A 19755-nucleotide genomic window follows, 5' to 3' on the forward strand; every position below is an offset into this window, starting at 1 on the left:
ATTACCTATGACCATATTAAAGATACCCTCTCTAAGGTAGTTTATTGCTTGATGCTAAGAAGTGAAAATGTGGTAAATTTGAATTATTTCACGTAAAATCGACTAGTCCAAGCACAGAAATAAACGGAGAAAAGTTAGACCTTGTTAATAAAGCAGTCTTCTTGGGAGTGACCTTAGATAGTAAACTTCAATGGTTTCCACATATATCTTCCCTGGCCGCGTATATGGCTGCCCGTATACAGTACGTCCCCCAAGGAGAGACGAATTCGGTACGCTTTTCTAAGGGTCTAAATAACTGAAATACCGTACACAGTTGTCCCCTCAAAGTGACGAATTAGATACGCCTTTCCAGCTACCACATACGTTTAAGCGATTGAAAAACCGTATTTGGTAAGTCCATTAGGGACGAATTAGGTACGGGTTTTCGTAAGAAACACTCGTAAAAAAGCGTCGCCGATTCGTCACGTCGAGTAATTCCAGAATCAAAAACTTAAAGGTCATACGTAGTTCAAACAAGATTGTCTCTTATTGTTTTAAGTAGATAGTGCAAAACGCAAATAATAAACACTGAAGCTGTCTATCTCCGTCTCACTTACACTACCAATAAACACCTCCAAAATAGACAACTCTAAGCTAGAACTTTAATGAGACTAATTAGAATTAGTTGCACTTTTGGTGATTTTGGCATGTTAATTATACTAATGGCCCAGTTTCATATCCTTCCTTTCATATTGATCGTTCATGTAAAATCTTTTTAGTATATTTTATTACTTGCCTGTGCAAAAAAATGCCTGTGTTTGTAATCAATCATTTCGTCTACAAGGAATTTTGCGAACTTTTCAAATTCAAATTGTATCTTTTTGCTACAATATCATAACACTAAACAAAAGTGAAATATAAATATTTTAAGGAAATGAAACTATTTTTCCGGATTTAAATCGCGTATATTTGTTTTTTCAAACAAGCCGACGTTTCGGGCCCTTTACAGGTCCCAAGGTCACGGTTGACTGAGGTCGTACAGTCTTCAACCAGTTATGTCTAATATTGATGCAAACCACCCTATTTTTTCACTATAGTTACAATAGTTATTAATTAAATAACTTATTTTTAAATTTTAGAAATAAAACATTCCAATTTACGCTACATTAAGTTGTACAAATTATTTTATTGAATGAATTTTTATTAAGTTTAATTTATTATTAATTATTAATAGAAATTAGAATAAACTAAAAGATATTAATTAGTACTGCAGTCTTATGTCTGTTTGGGCTTTTTCATTAGAGGAAATACTGGATCCCAAACTGGAGGTACGGAGAAACCATCTTCCCTGTTGAAATTAGGATGTTTTTTAATTTCAATGGCCTCTCGCAGCATCCTGGGTAGATAACGGACTTCTTTTGGACCTGGGGTTTGTTAAACTTCATTGAATGTGTAGGTTTATCCATGACATGCTCGCAGAGTGCAGACTTGTTTACGCGACGGTGTTTGACATCAGGTATATGTTCTTTGACGCGGGTACAAATACTTCGCTTTGTTTGTCCAATATAAGAGAGACCGCACTCACAGTCAACCTTGTAAACTCCTGCGTCCTGTAGGATGCACAGTCTGCAATCTGCGAGCATGTCATGGATAAACCTACACATTCAATGAAGTTTAACAAACCCCAGGTCCTTGCAAAAGAAGTCCGTTATCTACCCAGGATGCTGCGATAGGCCATTGAAATTAAAAAACATCCTAATTTCAACAGGGAAGACGGTTTCTCCGTACCAGTAGTTTGGGATCCAGTATTTCCTCTAATGAAAAATCCCAAACAGACATAAGACTGCAGTTCTAATTAATATGTTTTAGTTTATTCTAATTTCTATTAATAATTAATAATAAATTAAACTTAATAAAAATTCATTCAATAAAATAATTTGTAAAACTTAATGTAGCGTAAATTGGAGTGTTTTCTTTGTAAAATTAAAAATAAGGTATTTAATTACTAACTATTGTAAGTATAGTGAAAAAATAGGGTGGTTTGCATCAATATTAAACATAACTGGTTGAAGACTGTACCACCTCAGTCAACCGTGACCATGGGACCTGTAAAGGGCCCGAAACGTGGGTTTGTTTGAAAAAACAAATATACGCGATTTACATCCGGAAAAATAGTTTCATTTCCTATGTGTAACAATCGCGAAAATCTAAGAACTCGATATAAATATTTTAATTCACTAGGGTGCTTCACGCATTTGTGTTTTCTAATCTAACATTTCAGATGTGAGTGTCACGGCCACGGCGACATCTGCGACCCGGTGACAGGAGAAAAGTGCAACTGTGGCAACAACACCGAAAGCGACGTTTCGTGCCAGACCTCCAGCTCGAGCAAAAATTCCGCACAGGAGTGCTGGCGCTATCAGTGCGTCAAGTGTCGCGACCTCTATATGGGCGATCCGCGTAACGGGCATCAGTGCTATAAGACCATCAATATTGAAAACAAACTCTGCTTCGATGGCAAGTCTATTGGTGGGTACACTACTCAATTAATAACAGTGAATCTTGAAGCAGTTTGATATTTTTTTACTATGGAGGAGCTAGCTCCTGTCGGCCGTTTAGATATAGTTATATAGTTTTTATTCTGTTACACAACCCTGATAGCTAATATCTTGGCAGGATATAATATAGCTGTCACTTTACAAAAGGTTCAATTTAAAAATATATCAAAATTGCGAGCAAGGTAGGCCAAAGGATTCGAACCCCTTTACATACTGTTAATTTTTCTGTTTTCAGATGAATGCAAAATCAAGCCGCGTCCTCTGTACCCCGGTCAAACCGTGTTTGTGGCTGTGAATCCTAGATACATGAACGTAGACATACGAGTCATCGTCGATGTCACCCAGGGTGCAGTCGATTTATATTTGAGCCCGAACGATAGCTCATTTGTTGTCTCTGTCAACTCCAGTACGGGTTCGCATGCCGTAGAACTAGATCCAACTTATTATAAACATGAACCGTTCCGAAAAATGCCCTCGTTTGACGACCACGTGGCCGAAAAGCCGCAACTGTCGTGGTACTACGATAAGACGGAATACACGCTCGCCGATTATGCGGCTAAAGACTTGGCAACATATGTCACTGTTGATAGAAAAAATATACTGCTCCGTGTGAGAAATCTACATAACCGCCTAGTGCTTACTCTTCCAAATACGATTCATGACCTGACGCACACTAAGTTCTACATAATAATTCGCGCGCGCGCCTCTGAAGACGGCGCTGCAAGCTTCGGTATTGTCTTCTTCCGCCAGGACCAGCTCCACATTGATTTGTTTGTGTTTTTTTCCGTGTTTTTCTCCTGCTTTTTCCTGTTCCTGGCCGCGTGTGTCGTAGCTTGGAAGGCCAAACAGGCGGCGGATGTGAGACGGGCTAGAAGAAGACACGTAGTGGAGGTGAGTCGCATTGCGATTTATCACCAATGCAATGTGCATGATGTTCACTGTTATATGCGTATTTGTGTCGATCATTATAAAAGTGGTGTAAGTGCATATTTTAAAACACATTTTTTTTTACTCAAAAGTAAAAAACACATTTAGTCATATCTTTCATTATAAAAGTGAAGCAACACCAATAATTGCACTAACATCCCATAGATGGCATTACTAGTTTTCTCAGAGAACTAAAATTTCTAGTTACTACACATTATTACAAAAGCTCATTATTTCAAAATTTAGTTACAAGGACATAATTCACTTATACAATGAACGACACATTTGTGTCTCTAGGTATTGTGTGTCAGGTGTAATTGAGGTGTTACTATATAGGCTAGTTTGCTATATAAGGAAGTGATATGTCTATATTATAAACAAATAATACTATGTAATAATAATAATAATAATAATAAGCATATACTCGATGTAATAAGCTAACAGACGGAAAATATTTTTTTTATAATTATTATTTTTAACTATTTATTTAAGCGCATTGATAATTATAGAACATGTCAGCCCTATTAGAAAAATACGTAAGTCAATGAGTACAGAAAATATTTTCTTCATGTCCTCCCGTGTCGTTACCAAGATCTGTCTATTGGCGTCTATCATTTAGCTTTTTTTTTTGAACTGCCCAATATCCTTGATTACATATTGAAAATAATCGAGGCTTGCAATATTTAGATGCTGCACATGGCGAAGCGGCCTTTTGCAGCGGTAACGGTGCTGCTGAACGGAAGCGTGACGTCAACAGGTGGGGCGCGTCGGCGTCGCGCGCCCGATCTTCGCCCCATCGCCATCGAACCCACAGGCGACGGCCGCGCCGCCGTCACATCCGTGCTCGTCAGGTAATTAATGCCCCATTTCCCAATATGATGCAATAGTACTTTTTTTTAAATAATATCAAGTGACGGGACGAACGGGTCGTGCGCCTGATAGTAAGCTACACGCCTGTCCATAACAGTTGCAGTGCCACTCAGAGCTTTAAATCGCAAAGAGCTGAGGGGCACTGCCACTGCGCCCATCACCCTGAGACATAAGTTGACAAGTCCCAAGTGCCTGTAATTTCACCAGTACCCTTACCCTTCAAAAGCGGAACACAGTAATGCTAACATTACTGTTTGGCGGAAGAAATAGGTAAGGTGACAGTACAACACAACACAACACAACGAGCTCTATAGCTCAGAGTAAATTGTGTATTAAGGACGGTAAATATGAAATTGCTAACAAGGGTCTATTAGAAGCCCGAAGTCAAAGGCTGTGGGCGTTAATAACTCCAGTTTTGTATTTTATTACCGTCCGGGATACATACAATGTTTTTCATCACATTTGCGAGGAAGTAAATACAATATAAATATGGTTCACAACAATTATGGATTTGACAAATGGCGGGTTTTTGCTTTTTTTTTAATTCTTCCATGCATAATACAACTCTACCTAAGATGTTGTAAAAAGCAAACACGCATACAGCCATGATGGATTGTAAAAAAAAATTACGAAATTTTTACACCTACGGAAAATAATTACAATCAGTTATAAGAAATTCTTAATAATCAAGTATTTAAGTAATATGTGGCTGAATTGCAATGAAATTTCTGTTTTGATAACATTTTAAGTTAATGTTTTAATTTTGAACTTAAGAAACCTCCTTGCTTGAACTTGAACCCCGACCTATGTAAGGAAGAATGTGCTACAAATAAAAAAACTCCTTACCGACCATGCCTGTAATGGAAAGAAAAAAGGCCCGTGGGTTTTATTTTGGGTATTATAGTCAAATTAGCCAAAATTATTCAATATATTCATTCAATTCATTTACGAGCAAATGTTAAGAATTTTTTTTGCAATGTTAACGAAACCTCTATCTTTTTTTACATGGTCTATGGAACTGGTACATTTACATGAAAGTTCAAACAAAACTATCTTCTACTCAATACAATTCGCAAGCTTGCCTTGATCTATAAGGCCACATCTACAAAATGACAATTTTCAGGGAAGACGTTTAAAGCACGAAATTAATCAATAACTTTTAAACTTAAATAGAAGTTATAAAATTTCACATATACACAATTTGTTTCATGTAGTTCGTATTATTTTTATAACTGTCATGTTATAAATATAAAACACATTTTATACGCTCTATCACTTGTGGCTTTATTATATATTAGTACCAATGTAAAAATGTAAAATTTTTAAACTGCCTCTGTGGCCGAACGGTTACCATGCCGGACTGCCACGCAGAGGTCCCAGGTTCGATTCCCGGGCCGGGCGAAATATTTTTATGGCCTACATGTATTTCTCTCGTGAGTTTGGGTGTAATTTGTGGTTGTCTATGTGTGTGTCCATTGCACCCGCGACATAGGGTTTCCCTAGTGCGGGGCTATGTCGAGTGTGTGCGTTGTTATTATTATTATTATTATTAATGGTACGAATTTAAGACCTCAGTCAGATTTGTGCGATTTTTACTTCTTTACTTACTGAACGTAATCCTGTCAGGCTGCCTGGCGGACAGCGTGCGCCAGTGAGGCTTGCGCTGGCGTCGTCGCTGGTTCAGGTATCGCGCGCGCCGTCCGGCCGCGGGCGCCCACGCCGTGCCGCGCCCGCGCCTCTCTCCTAGCCTCTGCGCCGCCTCCCACCGCCGAGACTAGTCTAAGGCGACGGAGCATGACCTAAGAAACGGAAAAATCCTAGAAACTTATTGTGAATTTCCTGTAGTGTGTGTCCCTTATGAGCCGATCGGACTCTCGGGAGGAAGAAGTAAAATGCTCGAATCGCTCGTGCCAGATGTAGAAATAGGCCACAGTACAGCTTATATACGTAAGATCAAAATAGTGAGAAATTTTAAGTTTTTCGTTGTAGCTAGATGTCCTATCGAAAAAAGTCGATTTATTTTCAGTGCATATTTTGAAATGTTCTTCCCCGTGCGAGCTGTGCTCAGCCATGTTAATGTAACTATAAGTAATTACTACTTTAGTTGTAGGCAATCTGTTGTTATTTTTTATGTCTATTTTGTTTTATTGTGGTGAATTGGTCTCCACTTATACAATGTGTCGGGTCCGTTATAACATTGCAGCTGTTTATTTATGTACGTATTTATCTTCTGAATTTGTTGTGTTGTGTCTGACAATCGCGTGTATGTAAAGAGCCAAAGGAATCAAAATTGAGCGCAAAAATTTTGCGTGGGTTGTGAATAGCCAATAGTAGCAGAAGCTGTTACGTTGATTATTTCCAAATTTTATAATATGTGTTGGTAAAATTTTATTGTATGTCGTGATGTCGTGTTACTAATTTAGAAATAATTATATCCATGTCATTTTTTACTTTTTCTCTCTGATACAAGTACATACTATGAATCTTATATATTTCTGTGCTAATCGAATTATAGTTATCCCTAAGTAATGTATGAATCTCTACAAGATGTGATTACTATGTATTTCTTATATAAAATTTAGTACTTTACCTTATCTCATTGGCAGCTGTAGATATTGTTGCATTTCAACGTATATAACATTATTTTTCGCTGATTAAGCAAAATAATATTTACAAAAAAAATACGAATCGCAGTCTAGGGGCAATAAACTGAACTATGAAAGGTCTCGTGACCAAGTGTCAAACTATGTCTTATTATATAAAACTGAATTGCTCATAATCAACAGTATTGTGTAAATGGATTGATCAATTACTCGACATGTAATGTTACATGGTAGATTTTTAAGTATTGAGACTATTAATTAGTTATTATTTTTAAGAGAGTACTGATATATAATTATATTAAAAATAAAATTATACATAATCAATTATACCTGTTTAAGCACAGGTATAAATCAGTCCAAATTACATTCCAATTGTATATCTTTGTACATATGTAGTAGTTATTATGTAATCAAACTTAGATCAGGTGTCAAAAAGCTTTAAGTATGTTATACTAAGAAAAATTAATTGCTCATTAATTCAATTTGAATTTTCTCATTTATTAGGATGCATTTATTTATTCTCTTTTAATTGAAGCCTTATTATTATTTACGTACGTAATTGAGATATAGATGAATTGGTGTTAGTAATTTTTATGTCAAAAATATTCTCGTATTTCTGTACATTTGTTAAGGGACTTTATGGAATAATGAGGTGCAGTACATTTGAATAAAAAGCTGAATAAGATACACTCACGGGCAAAAAACAAACGGAACGTATAGTTTGAAATATCTTGACTAATGAATTACCTCATCAGTTATGAACTTATGAGGTAAGAGCGTGATATACATATATTGTAAGTTATAACACCTAACAAATTTCATTTTTAGGCATTAATTTAAAAAATTGCCCGTGAGTTTATCTATGACGCGATGAAGTAACCTGTATTAAGAACACTTTGGTTTGAGAGATGTAAACAATATTATTGTACTCTAAAATACACGTATTAATTATTAATACTGATATATTATACTTATGATTTCTATACAAAATGCAAATGAGATAAATCCACACAAATACAGTAATTTTGTTTCGTGTAAATTAAGTTTTACTTTAAATTGTATTATAGTTCCACTATTTCCGACAAAGGCGTCCTGGTCGAAAGGTGTTATGTTTTGATATTATTTACCTAAATAAATTTTAATTGAAAAAGTGGGACATACATACAACAGACTAATGTCCAACTTGCAATAAACTTATGTACGTCTTAAATCAATACTTAAGTTGATACAATTCTCTTAACACAATTTATTAATTGTCTTTTTGCATTGCAAGCGAAGCGGGTTTCTTTGATACAGATTGTGCTAATCATTGAAAAGATATAATTACCTTTTTGCATAGTTGAGATCAATAAATACTAATATTACTTGTTTGTTCCTAATCCTCTTTTTAAATTCTGTAGTTAACTAAGAATCCACACAATTTCGTCACTTCTGTCTGTATGACACAGCCCTTACCCGTCTATTTATACTATATATATTTTAATGAAATATGACGTGTGGATTACATTAAAGTTAAAAAAAATATGTCTAATATGGATCCTGGGTTCCGTGTATGTTAAGCGCTCTAGTCTCGAGATGTTCGCTGTCAGTTATTTTCATAATAATTAACTGTCTTTAATTAAATTTTGAAAGTACGGGTACCTATAACTTATGTAATTTTTTCAATAAAAAAAATATAACAGACTGTAACAAAATTTCCTTGAAATTGTATTTTTATAATATAGGTACTAACATTTTTCAATTTTAACTAATTTCATACAAAACAAAGTTTACTTTGCCTTGTTTTACCTGAGATCAGCCTGAAGGCTATGAGCGGTAAAGTCAAGAAAAAGTAAGTTACTACTTTCTATTCACAAGATGTCTCCTTTTGAATAAGGATCAAAAGAGTTAACCATTTAAAATAGAACAGAAAATATAATACAAATTGAAATAATATCACGGGTACGACGGTGGCGTCTGCTAAGCTTTAGCTAAATGACATCCTTCTGCAGTGACGCGTTTCAACGCGCGAATAAAATTCAACACAATATGGTAAAAATAAAAAATGTACCAGCGAATGGTTTCTATACCAGTAATAGAACAATGCATATTGCAAATTTTACTGTATTACGATCCAATTTGTGCTCTATTATGCTCGCACTGAAATACTTATGATTTTTAACTCTTGATAATAAACAGGTTGTTATGTAAACATTATGGGATTAATCCAAATCAGCTACGGAACCCTATCATGGGTGTCTGATACCGTCTTGTTTTCTATTCTCTTTTATTAATTGTCTCCAAAAAATTTTATGGTGTGGCAACATATTTTATAAATGCATTTATTGTAAATTTTATTCAGAGGAATATTTTTAATGAATCTTATTTACGATTTTTTTTCTTCTCAAATGAGAATTCATTTGCTCAAGATAATTTAATAGAAAATTAAGCTCAACAGCAGGTGCTGTTCCTGTTGACTCAATTTATTTTATGATTTTTAATTCACTTTTAATTTTAGTCTACTAACTCGTCTTTCACCTGTGGATGTACAATTACAATGTTCTATGTATTTTTTAAATTTCAACTACATATTGTTAGAGCATACCACTTAGTACAATAAATTCAGTATTGTAAACAAACCATATATAATCTTATATGAGCCATTTATAGCGTAAAATCTGCTATATATTTCACTACAAACTGTAAAATATTTTAAATTCTCCCAATGAGTGGACTATTTTTAAGATCCTGCCCTAGCTGTGGATTAATATAAATTCAATTGATGTTTCTTTTAGGACTAGGTACTAATATGTCAAATAAGTATCAATATAAAATGTAAACAGGATATTTTACTAAGCTTCACTCATTTCAATTAACTGTTGTGTTATGTATATCTTGAGTCCATGCTACCAGTCCGCTAAAAAAAATATCAGCATAAAGCTCTATTGCATGACATTCACTTTTCATGACTACATTTATGGGATCTGTGGCAGTATTACGTATAAGCAATATATATTTTTGTTTAATCTAAATGTGTAAATGTTTATAAATGAAATATACTGTTGGTTGTAGCACTAGATTTTTATTTCTTCAAATAAAGGCAAACTTAAATATATTTAAATGCAACCTAGAAATGTATGAGATTAATGACCAGAATATGATACAGATTTACTGATCCTTTTGTGTGAGAAGATGAGTTTTAATTTTCTGCAATAGCTCTTTCTTGACAGTGTCAGGAACTAGTGCCCGTGCCCGTGGTGTGACCTTAGTGATCAACATATCTAAAGTTACATTGCTACTGTCATTTTCCTTTACAAAATCACGAACAAGCATTCGGACTTGGTCTCTCCACCCACATTCTATTAAACGTCTCCGTAAAAGTTCTTTGAATCTGTGGACAAATAATTATAATTTGTTGTGAACTGACTACTCTACATTAACATAAAAACACCAATGTGTGTGATGTTTTACAAACTAGAACACGAATGTAGCTCTAAATACTTTCAAAAATTGTACAATTGAATGGAAGTATTTAACCAGTGACTTACATTTTTTTTATCTAATAAATGTTTATACATTAAACAAAACAAAGGAATTATAGAACTTAAAAGCTTAACATAGAAGATAACATGTAAAATGGTGTAATTTCACAGTTTGCTAATAATTTGTATCGTCATCTTTATTACAAAAGTTGCTTTTATACTGCAACCAGTGGAAATTCTGTCAGAAATGTGCGGTTGTTGTAGTAGGTAATAATAAGTACAAACCTCTCACGATCTCCTGTAAGTACTAAACGCTGATGCGCTATAGTATTGTTGACTATCATAGTGTCTTCAGAACCTACTGAATCAAGATCTGAAAACAATACAAAACATCCAAGTTAAAGACCAAATATTAAATGCTATTGCTACTAAACAAACAATAAATAATGTTTCACAGCGTCCTTTTAGAATTTTACCGTCAATTTCACCTTCCACCTTTTACGGGTGTAATATAACACTTTTCTTTCCCTATATAATTTTATCGATTGATTAAGTAACAAATAAAAAGCACTTCCACCTTAGCTAAAACGTACTATTTAGATTCTATTTGAGCGTAATAAATTAATTAATACCAAAGATTAATTATCTTTGGTAATTTTTTATGATCCATCCAATCCGTTCAAGTACGGATGAGGGAAAAATATCGATATTTTATCATGTAATAATCGAGACTTATCATCGATATTTTTAAACTCTATATGTAAGAAATCGACATATTTTTTCTCGTATCATTTTCGATATTTTTTAGCTCAGCCACAGCAAGTGCTTACAGGGGCCCATTCATTATCCTGCATTGCAGTCCACTTCCGCCGCGTATTGCAGTATTATGAATGTTGTTGCAGTGTGTGGCTTACACACTGCAACAACATTCATAATGCTCGCAATGCCGAGCAGGATACCCTCTGTGTTAAGCGAGACTCCAGCAAGCTCCGCCCACCGCTAGTAGTCCGCAGTATCAGTTTTTTAAGACGTATTGGTATTATTTTCAAATATTCATGAAGCACTTGCAGTGACTACGATAAAAATATCGAAAAGACTTTATTTTATTTATTTATAGGCTTTATTGCTGATAACTTACTAAGATATCTACACAAACACAACAAACACACACACACACACATACACACACACACACACACACACACACAGACATTTTATGCCATGCGTACTTATTATATTTTACTTATTTGTTATTACTCAATTTGTTGACTCGGTACCGTCAGCTTGTCCTAAAACATGTGCCTCTTCCAGAGATTTCCATTTCTCCCTATCGTTTACTGTTAGCCTCCATGCTCCTCCAACAATATATTTAAAATCGTCTTCGCATCTAAAGTATGGTTTCCCTTTCTTCCTTTTTCCGTCTCTTGCGTACCATTCCACAATATCCCTTATCCACTTATATGTTGATCACACTTCTTTCCATACTATTCTGACAAACAACAAGATTTTGTATTGTTGTTTAGTTAAGTGACCATGTCTGGCATCCATATCGAAAATAATACTCGAAAAAAATCGATCTCTGACAAATCGAGTTAAAAATATCAACGATATATATCGATTATTTCATGGAAAAAAATCAATATTTTGATATATCGATATTTTTACTCACCTCACTATTCAGATTTGTTTGACAGATAGCTTAGGAATGGTAATATAGCTTTTTCTGAGTATCGTATCGAAACTATATATCAATATTCGAAATCGGATTTCGAAACTATTATTTTCTAAAACTATAATTTGCGTTGATACATCGCCGTTATTGATATTCGGAATCAAATTTCGAAATTAATTAAAATAATATATTTATTGGATATGGTTTTACAAGTGTAATGCGGGCTAATGTTAGTATACAGTTTCGAAGACGCACAAAAAATGGTTTCGCGTTGATATCCACTCAGTGAAAATCTGATACGAAGCAATCGGTATATAGTTTGAAAAATATATGATTTCGTGTTGGTATCCACTCGGTAATCGCTCGGCTTCATTCGGCACCGCTACAAAGAAATACGCGATGCGGAGCAATATCGATATTTAGTTTCTAAGATACGATATCGGATATTCTATATTGCCCATTGACTTACAAATAAATGGACGACGGGTCTAATACAAAAACTACGAAAAAAATCAACCTATTCGAGTCAACCCCCAAGTCAACCTATTCGAAATTTAAATTGTAATGTCATCACAGTATCGCGCTGTCAGTCGAACAAATGAAGACTAAAGCGGAGTGTCGCGCTCTGTATACGATTTTAGCGCCTTACAAGTGCGGACACTTTTTAGCGCGGACCCGACGTCCATATAATTGTAAGTCAATGATATTGCCCAATATATAGTTTCAATAATTATATACGATTTGTAACGCCCATTCCTACGATAGCTTAGACTATTTTTTTCCATCCTCTAAGAAAATATTTATTTGGAAGAATTACCAAAAATTTGTGGAATTTTGTGGAAACTCAGTGGAATTGCATTTGGCCAAAGGCTGGACGCCACAGTGCCAAACTATAAGAGAAAATAAAAGTGCGATACGCTATATGTATGACGTCAATGCGCTATACTAATTATACTATATCTTTCTAATTTATGGCGGTTGGAAAAAGCGCGGGAAAGCTCGATTTAGGCGGGTTAATTTTTTCGGCTTAGAAATTGAATATTTAATAATAATTGTAATTAGGTGGTCAGGAGTGTAGTATTTGTGTAAATACTATTTATTTGATTGTATATATTGTTTTTTGTGTAAATAGTCATCGTCATCTGGTGAGTTTTATCATTTTTCCTTTCGCCTAAAATCGACGAGCCCCCTGATCCAGGGGGCACAGTCCCCTCAGTTGGTAGAAACGTGATTATTGCCTCCAATGATTCCAGTATGGACACGGACCATACTGATAACTCTCTAAAAGGAAGAAAACGTATTCGGCAGCGTAAAATTTGCAAACATTGCAATAAGAAAAAACGTAAGCATAAGTCTCAATCAGATAATGGATGTGGTTGTTCAGATAGCGACATTTGCGGTAGGTACCAAGTTTAACAGTACCACAGAAGTTTTCTTGACGCCCCCATCATCTTCCCCGGTTCAGCCTGTTGCTGCTCCCTTACCTACCTCTTCTACGAATACTAATACTACCCAGAAAGACCAGGATTTGCCAGGCCGCCGATTGTTTGAGCTTCAAGATATCTCTCCGTATGTAGTTCATGTACAAAGATTAACCACTTCCTTTAATGACGGAACCTCTATACACCCAGTTCACTTTGGCAATTTTCTTAAAAAGAATGGTTTTAAAAACATAATTAATGGTAGTGTGAAAAAGATTGGCAGGAACAGAGTTTCCCTATCCTTCTCAGACTTCCAGAGCGCTAATTTTTTCTTGAATGACACTAGTTTGGTAGCTAGCAATTACAAAGCTTTTATACCTACCTTCAGCATTACCAGAATGGGCCTAGTTCGTGGAGTTCCTGCAGACCTTACCCCCGAAGAAGTGAAAGAAAGTATGTCAGTTCCTATTGGTTGTGGAGATATTGTTAAGATAAGACGTTTAAACTATAAGGTGACTGTTGACAATCAAACTACGTGGAAACCCTCCCAAACTGTAGTTGTGACCTTTGATGGGCAAGTTTTACCAAAAAGAATATTTATGTTTTATAATGCTCTTGAAGTAGAATTGTACATCTTTCCATCCTTTTTTTTTCATTCCATTTTTTTTTGTACATCCTTTTTAGACATATGATAATGTTCTTTTTCGAATTTTAAAATCAAAATTAGATTGTTTAAAGGTTCCACCATTATTATCTAACTTCATTATAAATTTATTAAACAATAGAACTATTAATGTTATAAATTATGAATATTCTTTACAGAGGACAATAAATAAAGGTCTTCCGCAAGGATCTGTTTTGAGTCCCATACTGTACAACATATACACTCATGATTTAGACAGGTATTTAGGTAATGGAGTTTCTATTTTACAATATGCTGACGATGTTCTTTTATATGTTGAATCTAATCTAAGTGACCAAGCCGTGAATGTACTATCAAATAAATTGACATTGTTAAAGTGCTGGTTAGATTCGAATGGTCTGGAGTTATCTGCTAGCAAAAGCTCCATTGTGTTTTTCTCAAGGCGTAAAGTTCATCCTGCAATAAATGTTTCTTTTAATAATAACCTAATCCCTGTTGTTGGCGAAGTTAAATATCTTGGTATTCTTTTTGATTGTAAAATGAATGGATCTCCTCATTGTGATTATGTTGTTAATAAATGTGAAAAGGTTCTTAACATGCTTAGATGTTTATGCGGGGTCTGGTGGGACAGCCATTCGTACTCTTTAAAACTGCTATATAATGCTCTGATTAGGAGTATAATTGACTATGGATCTTTTATGCTGGAGCCATGTGTCTTGTCTAATCTTAAAAAGCTAGATAAGATTCAGTCGAAGGCCCTCAGAATAATAACCGGTGCTATGAAATCAAGTCCGATAAATGCGATGCAAGTGGAGTGCGTTGAACCTCCGCTTGCCCTTCGTCGACAGTTTTTAGCTGATAAATTCTTTTTCCGCATTATCCAATTTAATCGTCACCCTTTGCTGCAAAAACTTGAGCTATTAAACAATCTAATAAATACACCTGGTTATTGGTCTGACAAAAGTACTCCTTGCCTTATATGTGAGTGTTAAATAGTTTTAGAAAGTATCTTACATTACAAGCTCCAACTCATAGTTTTAACACTCACCCATTATACGGTAGTAATTATGAATGCCTTATTTTGCCCCCTGACGTCTGTTTTGATTTTAGTGAAGTTAATAGACGTTTTGCTAACGCTTCCTTTAACATTAACTTAGATGTGAATTGGCATTCCTACAACCATATTTTCACTGATGCCTCTAAACTAGATAACTCGGCCGTAGGAGTGGGTGTTCTTCATTCTTAATACAATATCATTCAAAAAACAAAGCTTCCTCCTGAAACATCCGTTTTCACTGGTGAATGCGTAGGTCTTCTTAAGGCAGTTGGATACATTCTCTTAATAAAATTACATAAAACAATAATATTTTCTGATTGTAAAAGTGCTCTGCAGTCATTATGTAAATTCCCTTTTAAATCAGGTAACATTTTCCCAATTATTTGTCAAATTCGTGAAGCCCTTTACAAGTGCCATTCAAAGGGTCTTTCTGTATTATTTGTGTGGATACCAAGTCACAGTGATATTAGAGGTAACGAGAGAGCCGATATCTTAGCTAAAGATGCAATAAATAACGGCGATGTAGATTTATATAGAAACTTTGCTCATGACTTGGCTACACTACCTGCTATTTACCTTAAAGAATCTTGGCAAACTGTGTGGGAAACAAGCAGTAAAGCTACGGGCAGATATTTTCGTGATATACAGTCCGACATCCCTGTCAAACCCTGGTTTTCGCGTATACATTTTGAGAAACGTATTACTTCAATCATTACAAGAACGAGATTAGGACATACTTGCTCAACTGAACATCTTGCTAGACTTAATATAATATCTGATTCAATGTGCGAATGCGAACAAGACATTGGCAGTCTGAACCACCTTTTCTTTTCCTGTCCAAGATATGATCGTGCTTCATTTTTTCAATCTATAATTTCTATACAAATTCCTTTACCAACATCTATTCCTCTGTTATTATCGTATAATATTAGGGGTTAAAGTATGAAATTGCCGTTTCGCACTGAAAAATTAAAACAATTTTTTTTAAGATTAAATATATTTGTTTAATCAAAGTTTTTTCCCTTGTTGTCTATACATTTCTGCCATGTAATCGGAAGGTCATTTAAACCTTTGCGATAGAAGTCTGGAGACCTGGACTCCGCAGCTGTGTGAAGGGATTTTTGTACTGCTTCCTGGGAATTTTATTTCCATACAAAAAAAAATCTAATTGCGGGAAAAAATGGTAGTCGGTCGGGGCGAGGTCCGACGAATATGTAGGATGATGGATAATTCATATCTGCAGGTCTTGTAGTAGTAAAACTGTTTCTCAAGCAGTGTGAGGTGTTGCGTTATCATAGAGCAATAACGGTGAAGCTGTTTTGCTGCGATTTCCGTCGTCATTATTCAAACGCCATATGTCATATTGTGGGTATGCTAACATTAAACCATGACGTTTCGTGGTAGTTTGATACGGATCGGCTTCCATCATTACCTTCAATTCAACGTTATTTACATTTGTGACTGGTCTTCCTCGTGGTTCTTTCTTCAAGTCGTAATTTGCCGTATTGCCGGCGTTTGCCGTATTTGCGTATGCCGTATCCTCTCCAAATACAGCATTGACAGTTTCTGCTACGTTAACTCCATGTGGAAATTCGTATTCGAAAATTAGGTACTCAGATTTTCGCTGATCTGTCTTCACGTTAAAAGCTGAATGTAAAAACAATTGAAAGTCGAACAATCAAATATCATGTTTTTTAAGTTAAGCATGTTTTACTTTTCGTGTGAAAAACGTTTCACTCTGAAATCGGACACCATACAGGTTTAATTTTAATTTAAAGTGGCCAGTAAAATAAATCGGCAATTTCATATTTAAACCCCTATTATTTATTCCGTTTACAATTATTATTTATTCAATTATCATTATTTTCAGCTATTATCATCTCATTTCCTTTCATAATTTCCATCCTTCATTGGTTAGATTTACTTATAAATATACTACCTATCCTATCCTATTGATCACCTTTCCAAAATTCCGTTTGCTTTTATTTTTATTCCGCGATTTCCTTTCCCCGTTTTTAATTTCATATTAATATCCATAAACCCAACCAAAGTTCCACAACAACAACTGCTACGCTGAAATCTCAAGAATGCAAGAAAATATCAATTTGGAAGAATTATCAAAAATTTGCAACTCAGTGGAAATTGCATATGGCCAAAGGCTGGACGCCATAGTGCCAAACTATAAGAGAAAAAAAAAAGAAAAATTAATGGTGAATGGCGATACTAAAGAGTACGGCGATACCTTAGAGGATGGAAAAAAAGGCGATACGAACGAAATACGGTCGTGATACGGTCTTGTGTGAGAGATGAATATTTTTTTGAAATTACAGTTAATGAGAGGTTATACCTACAGAGAAAGAATAGCCCGAAGAACCCTACGAGATTTGTCAGATTGTATTAATCTACCGGATTCGTATTTATTGAAAAATTGTGCTTTAAATAGAGCGGTGTTTCACCAAGTCTTGAGAATATTGGAGCCTGTTGTACCGAAGACTCAGCGTTCTAATGGCATACCGTTTCCTCTAAAGGTAAATCCATCAAAAACAATACATGTTTAGTTAACAAACAAAAAAAAATACATTACGTGCTCAGAGTAGTTTTAAATCATTCATTTATAATTTAGGTTATATAAAAAAACATATTTTTTCCAGGTGCTTGTCACCTTATCGTTCTTAGCCAGTGGGTCACACCAGAAATCGGTTAGCAAAGATTTCAATATCAACATATCACAAAAATCTGTAAGCAGAATTATCAGAATTATTATTGAAGGTTTCAGTGAGGTGCTGGACAACTGGGTAGTTTTCCCAGCCAGTGTTTCACTAAGAGATCAGGTCAAGGAAGGGTGGGTAGTATGTAGTTATTTTACTCTTTTGAAATAGTTACAAAACAATATTAAAAAAAAATACACACAGGTTCACTATACAAGGTGCCAAGTCACTACAGGTGTATACATCACTAAAAATCTAATGTTAACCAATGAGATACTAAAGAAAATATATAATTAGAAATATAAAAGTACAGTAATAATTAGTTATCTATAATAGATACTTTTACAAGTTTCATAAGTTCAAACAAATTGCTTGCACATATGAAGAAACTGCTTAGTATTTTTTATATTAAAGATATCTATGTCGCCGTCTCCAGTCGTAAGTAAGTAATGTTAATGTAATCACATTTATTACTTAATTTGTTTTTCAGTTTCTATAGAAAATTCCAATTTCCAGAAACAATAGGGTGTCTAGATGGAACATATATTGAAATTGTCTGTCCTAGAGATGATGAGGAAGCTTTCTATGATAGAAAAGGACAATATTCCATAAATGCGCAATTTGTAAGTAAGGTCTAATTCTGATTGCTCTATACCTTTAACAGAGAATATTCTACCATTTTTTTTTTTCATAGATTTGTGATGCTGACATGAAAATAATTGCAGTATGCTGTAGATTTGGAGGGGCATCCAATAATGCTTATATTTGGAACAAGATGAATATAAGGCAATATATTGAAAATATAAACAGACAAGGAGAGCCTGGATGGCTAATTGGTACAGTTCCCTTTTATGTCATACTTGCTTGCATATTCCAAATTAGAATATAATCTCATCACATTCTATGAATCAAATTTTCACTGACACATGACTTTGGTTATGTTATATACTTCTTTTCAATCCATTTTGAACAGAAAGTAAACAAACAAGTCACTGACCCGATCCATCCTTACACTAAGATACTCGTTTGATTGCGATTGAAATGTTCAATTTAATAATCTATACTTTATTGATTTAACTGAATGTTTTTTTTCGAACAGCACTATGCAACCATAGGCAAGTCATAGAAGTATAGATGAATAATAAGCTCACTTTTGGACTGCCATTTTTCAAATACAATTTTACGATGCTATTGAAATGAATATTGTTGGAAAAAGTGATGATATATCAAGTCGAAATCTTCGAAATATACATGAAAGTGTTACTTGTTCGATTTATTGAGTGATTGCTTTAGAATTTTAGCCAAACTGGTTTGTTTACTTTTTGTTCAAAATAGATCAGAACAGACTATAGTTTAATAATTTATTTAAATTTTACTGAATATTAGTTGCCTTTTTCCAGCTGACAACAAATATCCACAACGAGCATGGCTTATGACACCAGTGATACAAGCTGTTCAAGGTACCCCAGAATATCAGTACAATCACTTCCATGGGCGCACTAAAACCTGTATAGATAAATGCATTAGCAAACTAAAAGGAAGATGGCAATGCTTGCACAAACGTCCATTACATTATACTCCTCAGAGAGCAGCAAAAATAATTAATGCATGTGCAGTTTTACATAATTTGTGTGTGACAGCTGGTTTGCCAGATTCTGAACCTTATATTAACACTGGTCAAATGACAATGGGGAATGAAGTGACTGAAATGCCTGATAATAATGTCAATGACTTCTATATCGGCATTGAAATTAGAAGGCAGTTGTCTGAGAGAATTTATTACAGTGTTTGAGTGGTTGGAATATATGATACTTTATGAGGTAATTGGAAGACTTAAGAAGACTGATTTGTAGAAC

The 19755-nt window shown here is 34.7% G+C and overlaps 3 protein-coding genes across 3 annotated transcripts in view; 2 read left to right on the top strand and 1 right to left on the bottom strand.

Moving 5' to 3' along the window:
- LOC113234316 (multiple epidermal growth factor-like domains protein 8) overlaps positions 1 to 6853 on the top strand; it is a 23610-nt gene extending 16757 nt beyond the window's left edge. The window contains exons 19-22 of the mRNA XM_026469621.1: positions 2261 to 2508; positions 2773 to 3428; positions 4152 to 4315; positions 5961 to 6853. Coding sequence (XP_026325406.1) covers positions 2261 to 2508; positions 2773 to 3428; positions 4152 to 4315; positions 5961 to 6081 — 1189 coding nt within the window. The 3' untranslated portion in view covers positions 6082 to 6853. The remainder of the gene's footprint in view (positions 1 to 2260; positions 2509 to 2772; positions 3429 to 4151; positions 4316 to 5960) is intronic.
- A 3134-nt stretch (positions 6854 to 9987) lies between these two features.
- On the bottom strand, positions 9988 to 10997 carry LOC113236626 (enhancer of yellow 2 transcription factor-like). Its single transcript, XM_026472790.1, has 3 exons — positions 10875 to 10997; positions 10684 to 10771; positions 9988 to 10307 (listed from the first exon to the last, which is right to left on the bottom strand). The coding sequence occupies exons 2-3, from the start codon at positions 10740 to 10742 to the stop codon at positions 10085 to 10087; spliced, it is 282 nt and encodes a 93-aa protein (XP_026328575.1). The 5' UTR covers positions 10743 to 10771; positions 10875 to 10997; the 3' UTR covers positions 9988 to 10084.
- A 6560-nt stretch (positions 10998 to 17557) lies between these two features.
- On the top strand, positions 17558 to 19721 carry LOC113231685 (putative nuclease HARBI1). Its single transcript, XM_026466150.1, has 5 exons — positions 17558 to 17719; positions 17843 to 18033; positions 18390 to 18522; positions 18594 to 18735; positions 19300 to 19721. Exons 4-5 carry the CDS (start codon positions 18609 to 18611, stop codon positions 19689 to 19691), a joined length of 519 nt encoding a protein of 172 aa, XP_026321935.1. The 5' UTR covers positions 17558 to 17719; positions 17843 to 18033; positions 18390 to 18522; positions 18594 to 18608; the 3' UTR covers positions 19692 to 19721.
- Positions 19722 to 19755: the final 34 nt, after the last annotated feature.

The sequence above is a fragment of the Hyposmocoma kahamanoa genome, unplaced genomic scaffold (assembly GCF_003589595.1).
Source record: "Hyposmocoma kahamanoa isolate Upper Pololo Valley unplaced genomic scaffold, ASM358959v1 102, whole genome shotgun sequence".
Lineage (NCBI taxonomy): Eukaryota > Metazoa > Arthropoda > Insecta > Lepidoptera > Cosmopterigidae > Hyposmocoma > Hyposmocoma kahamanoa.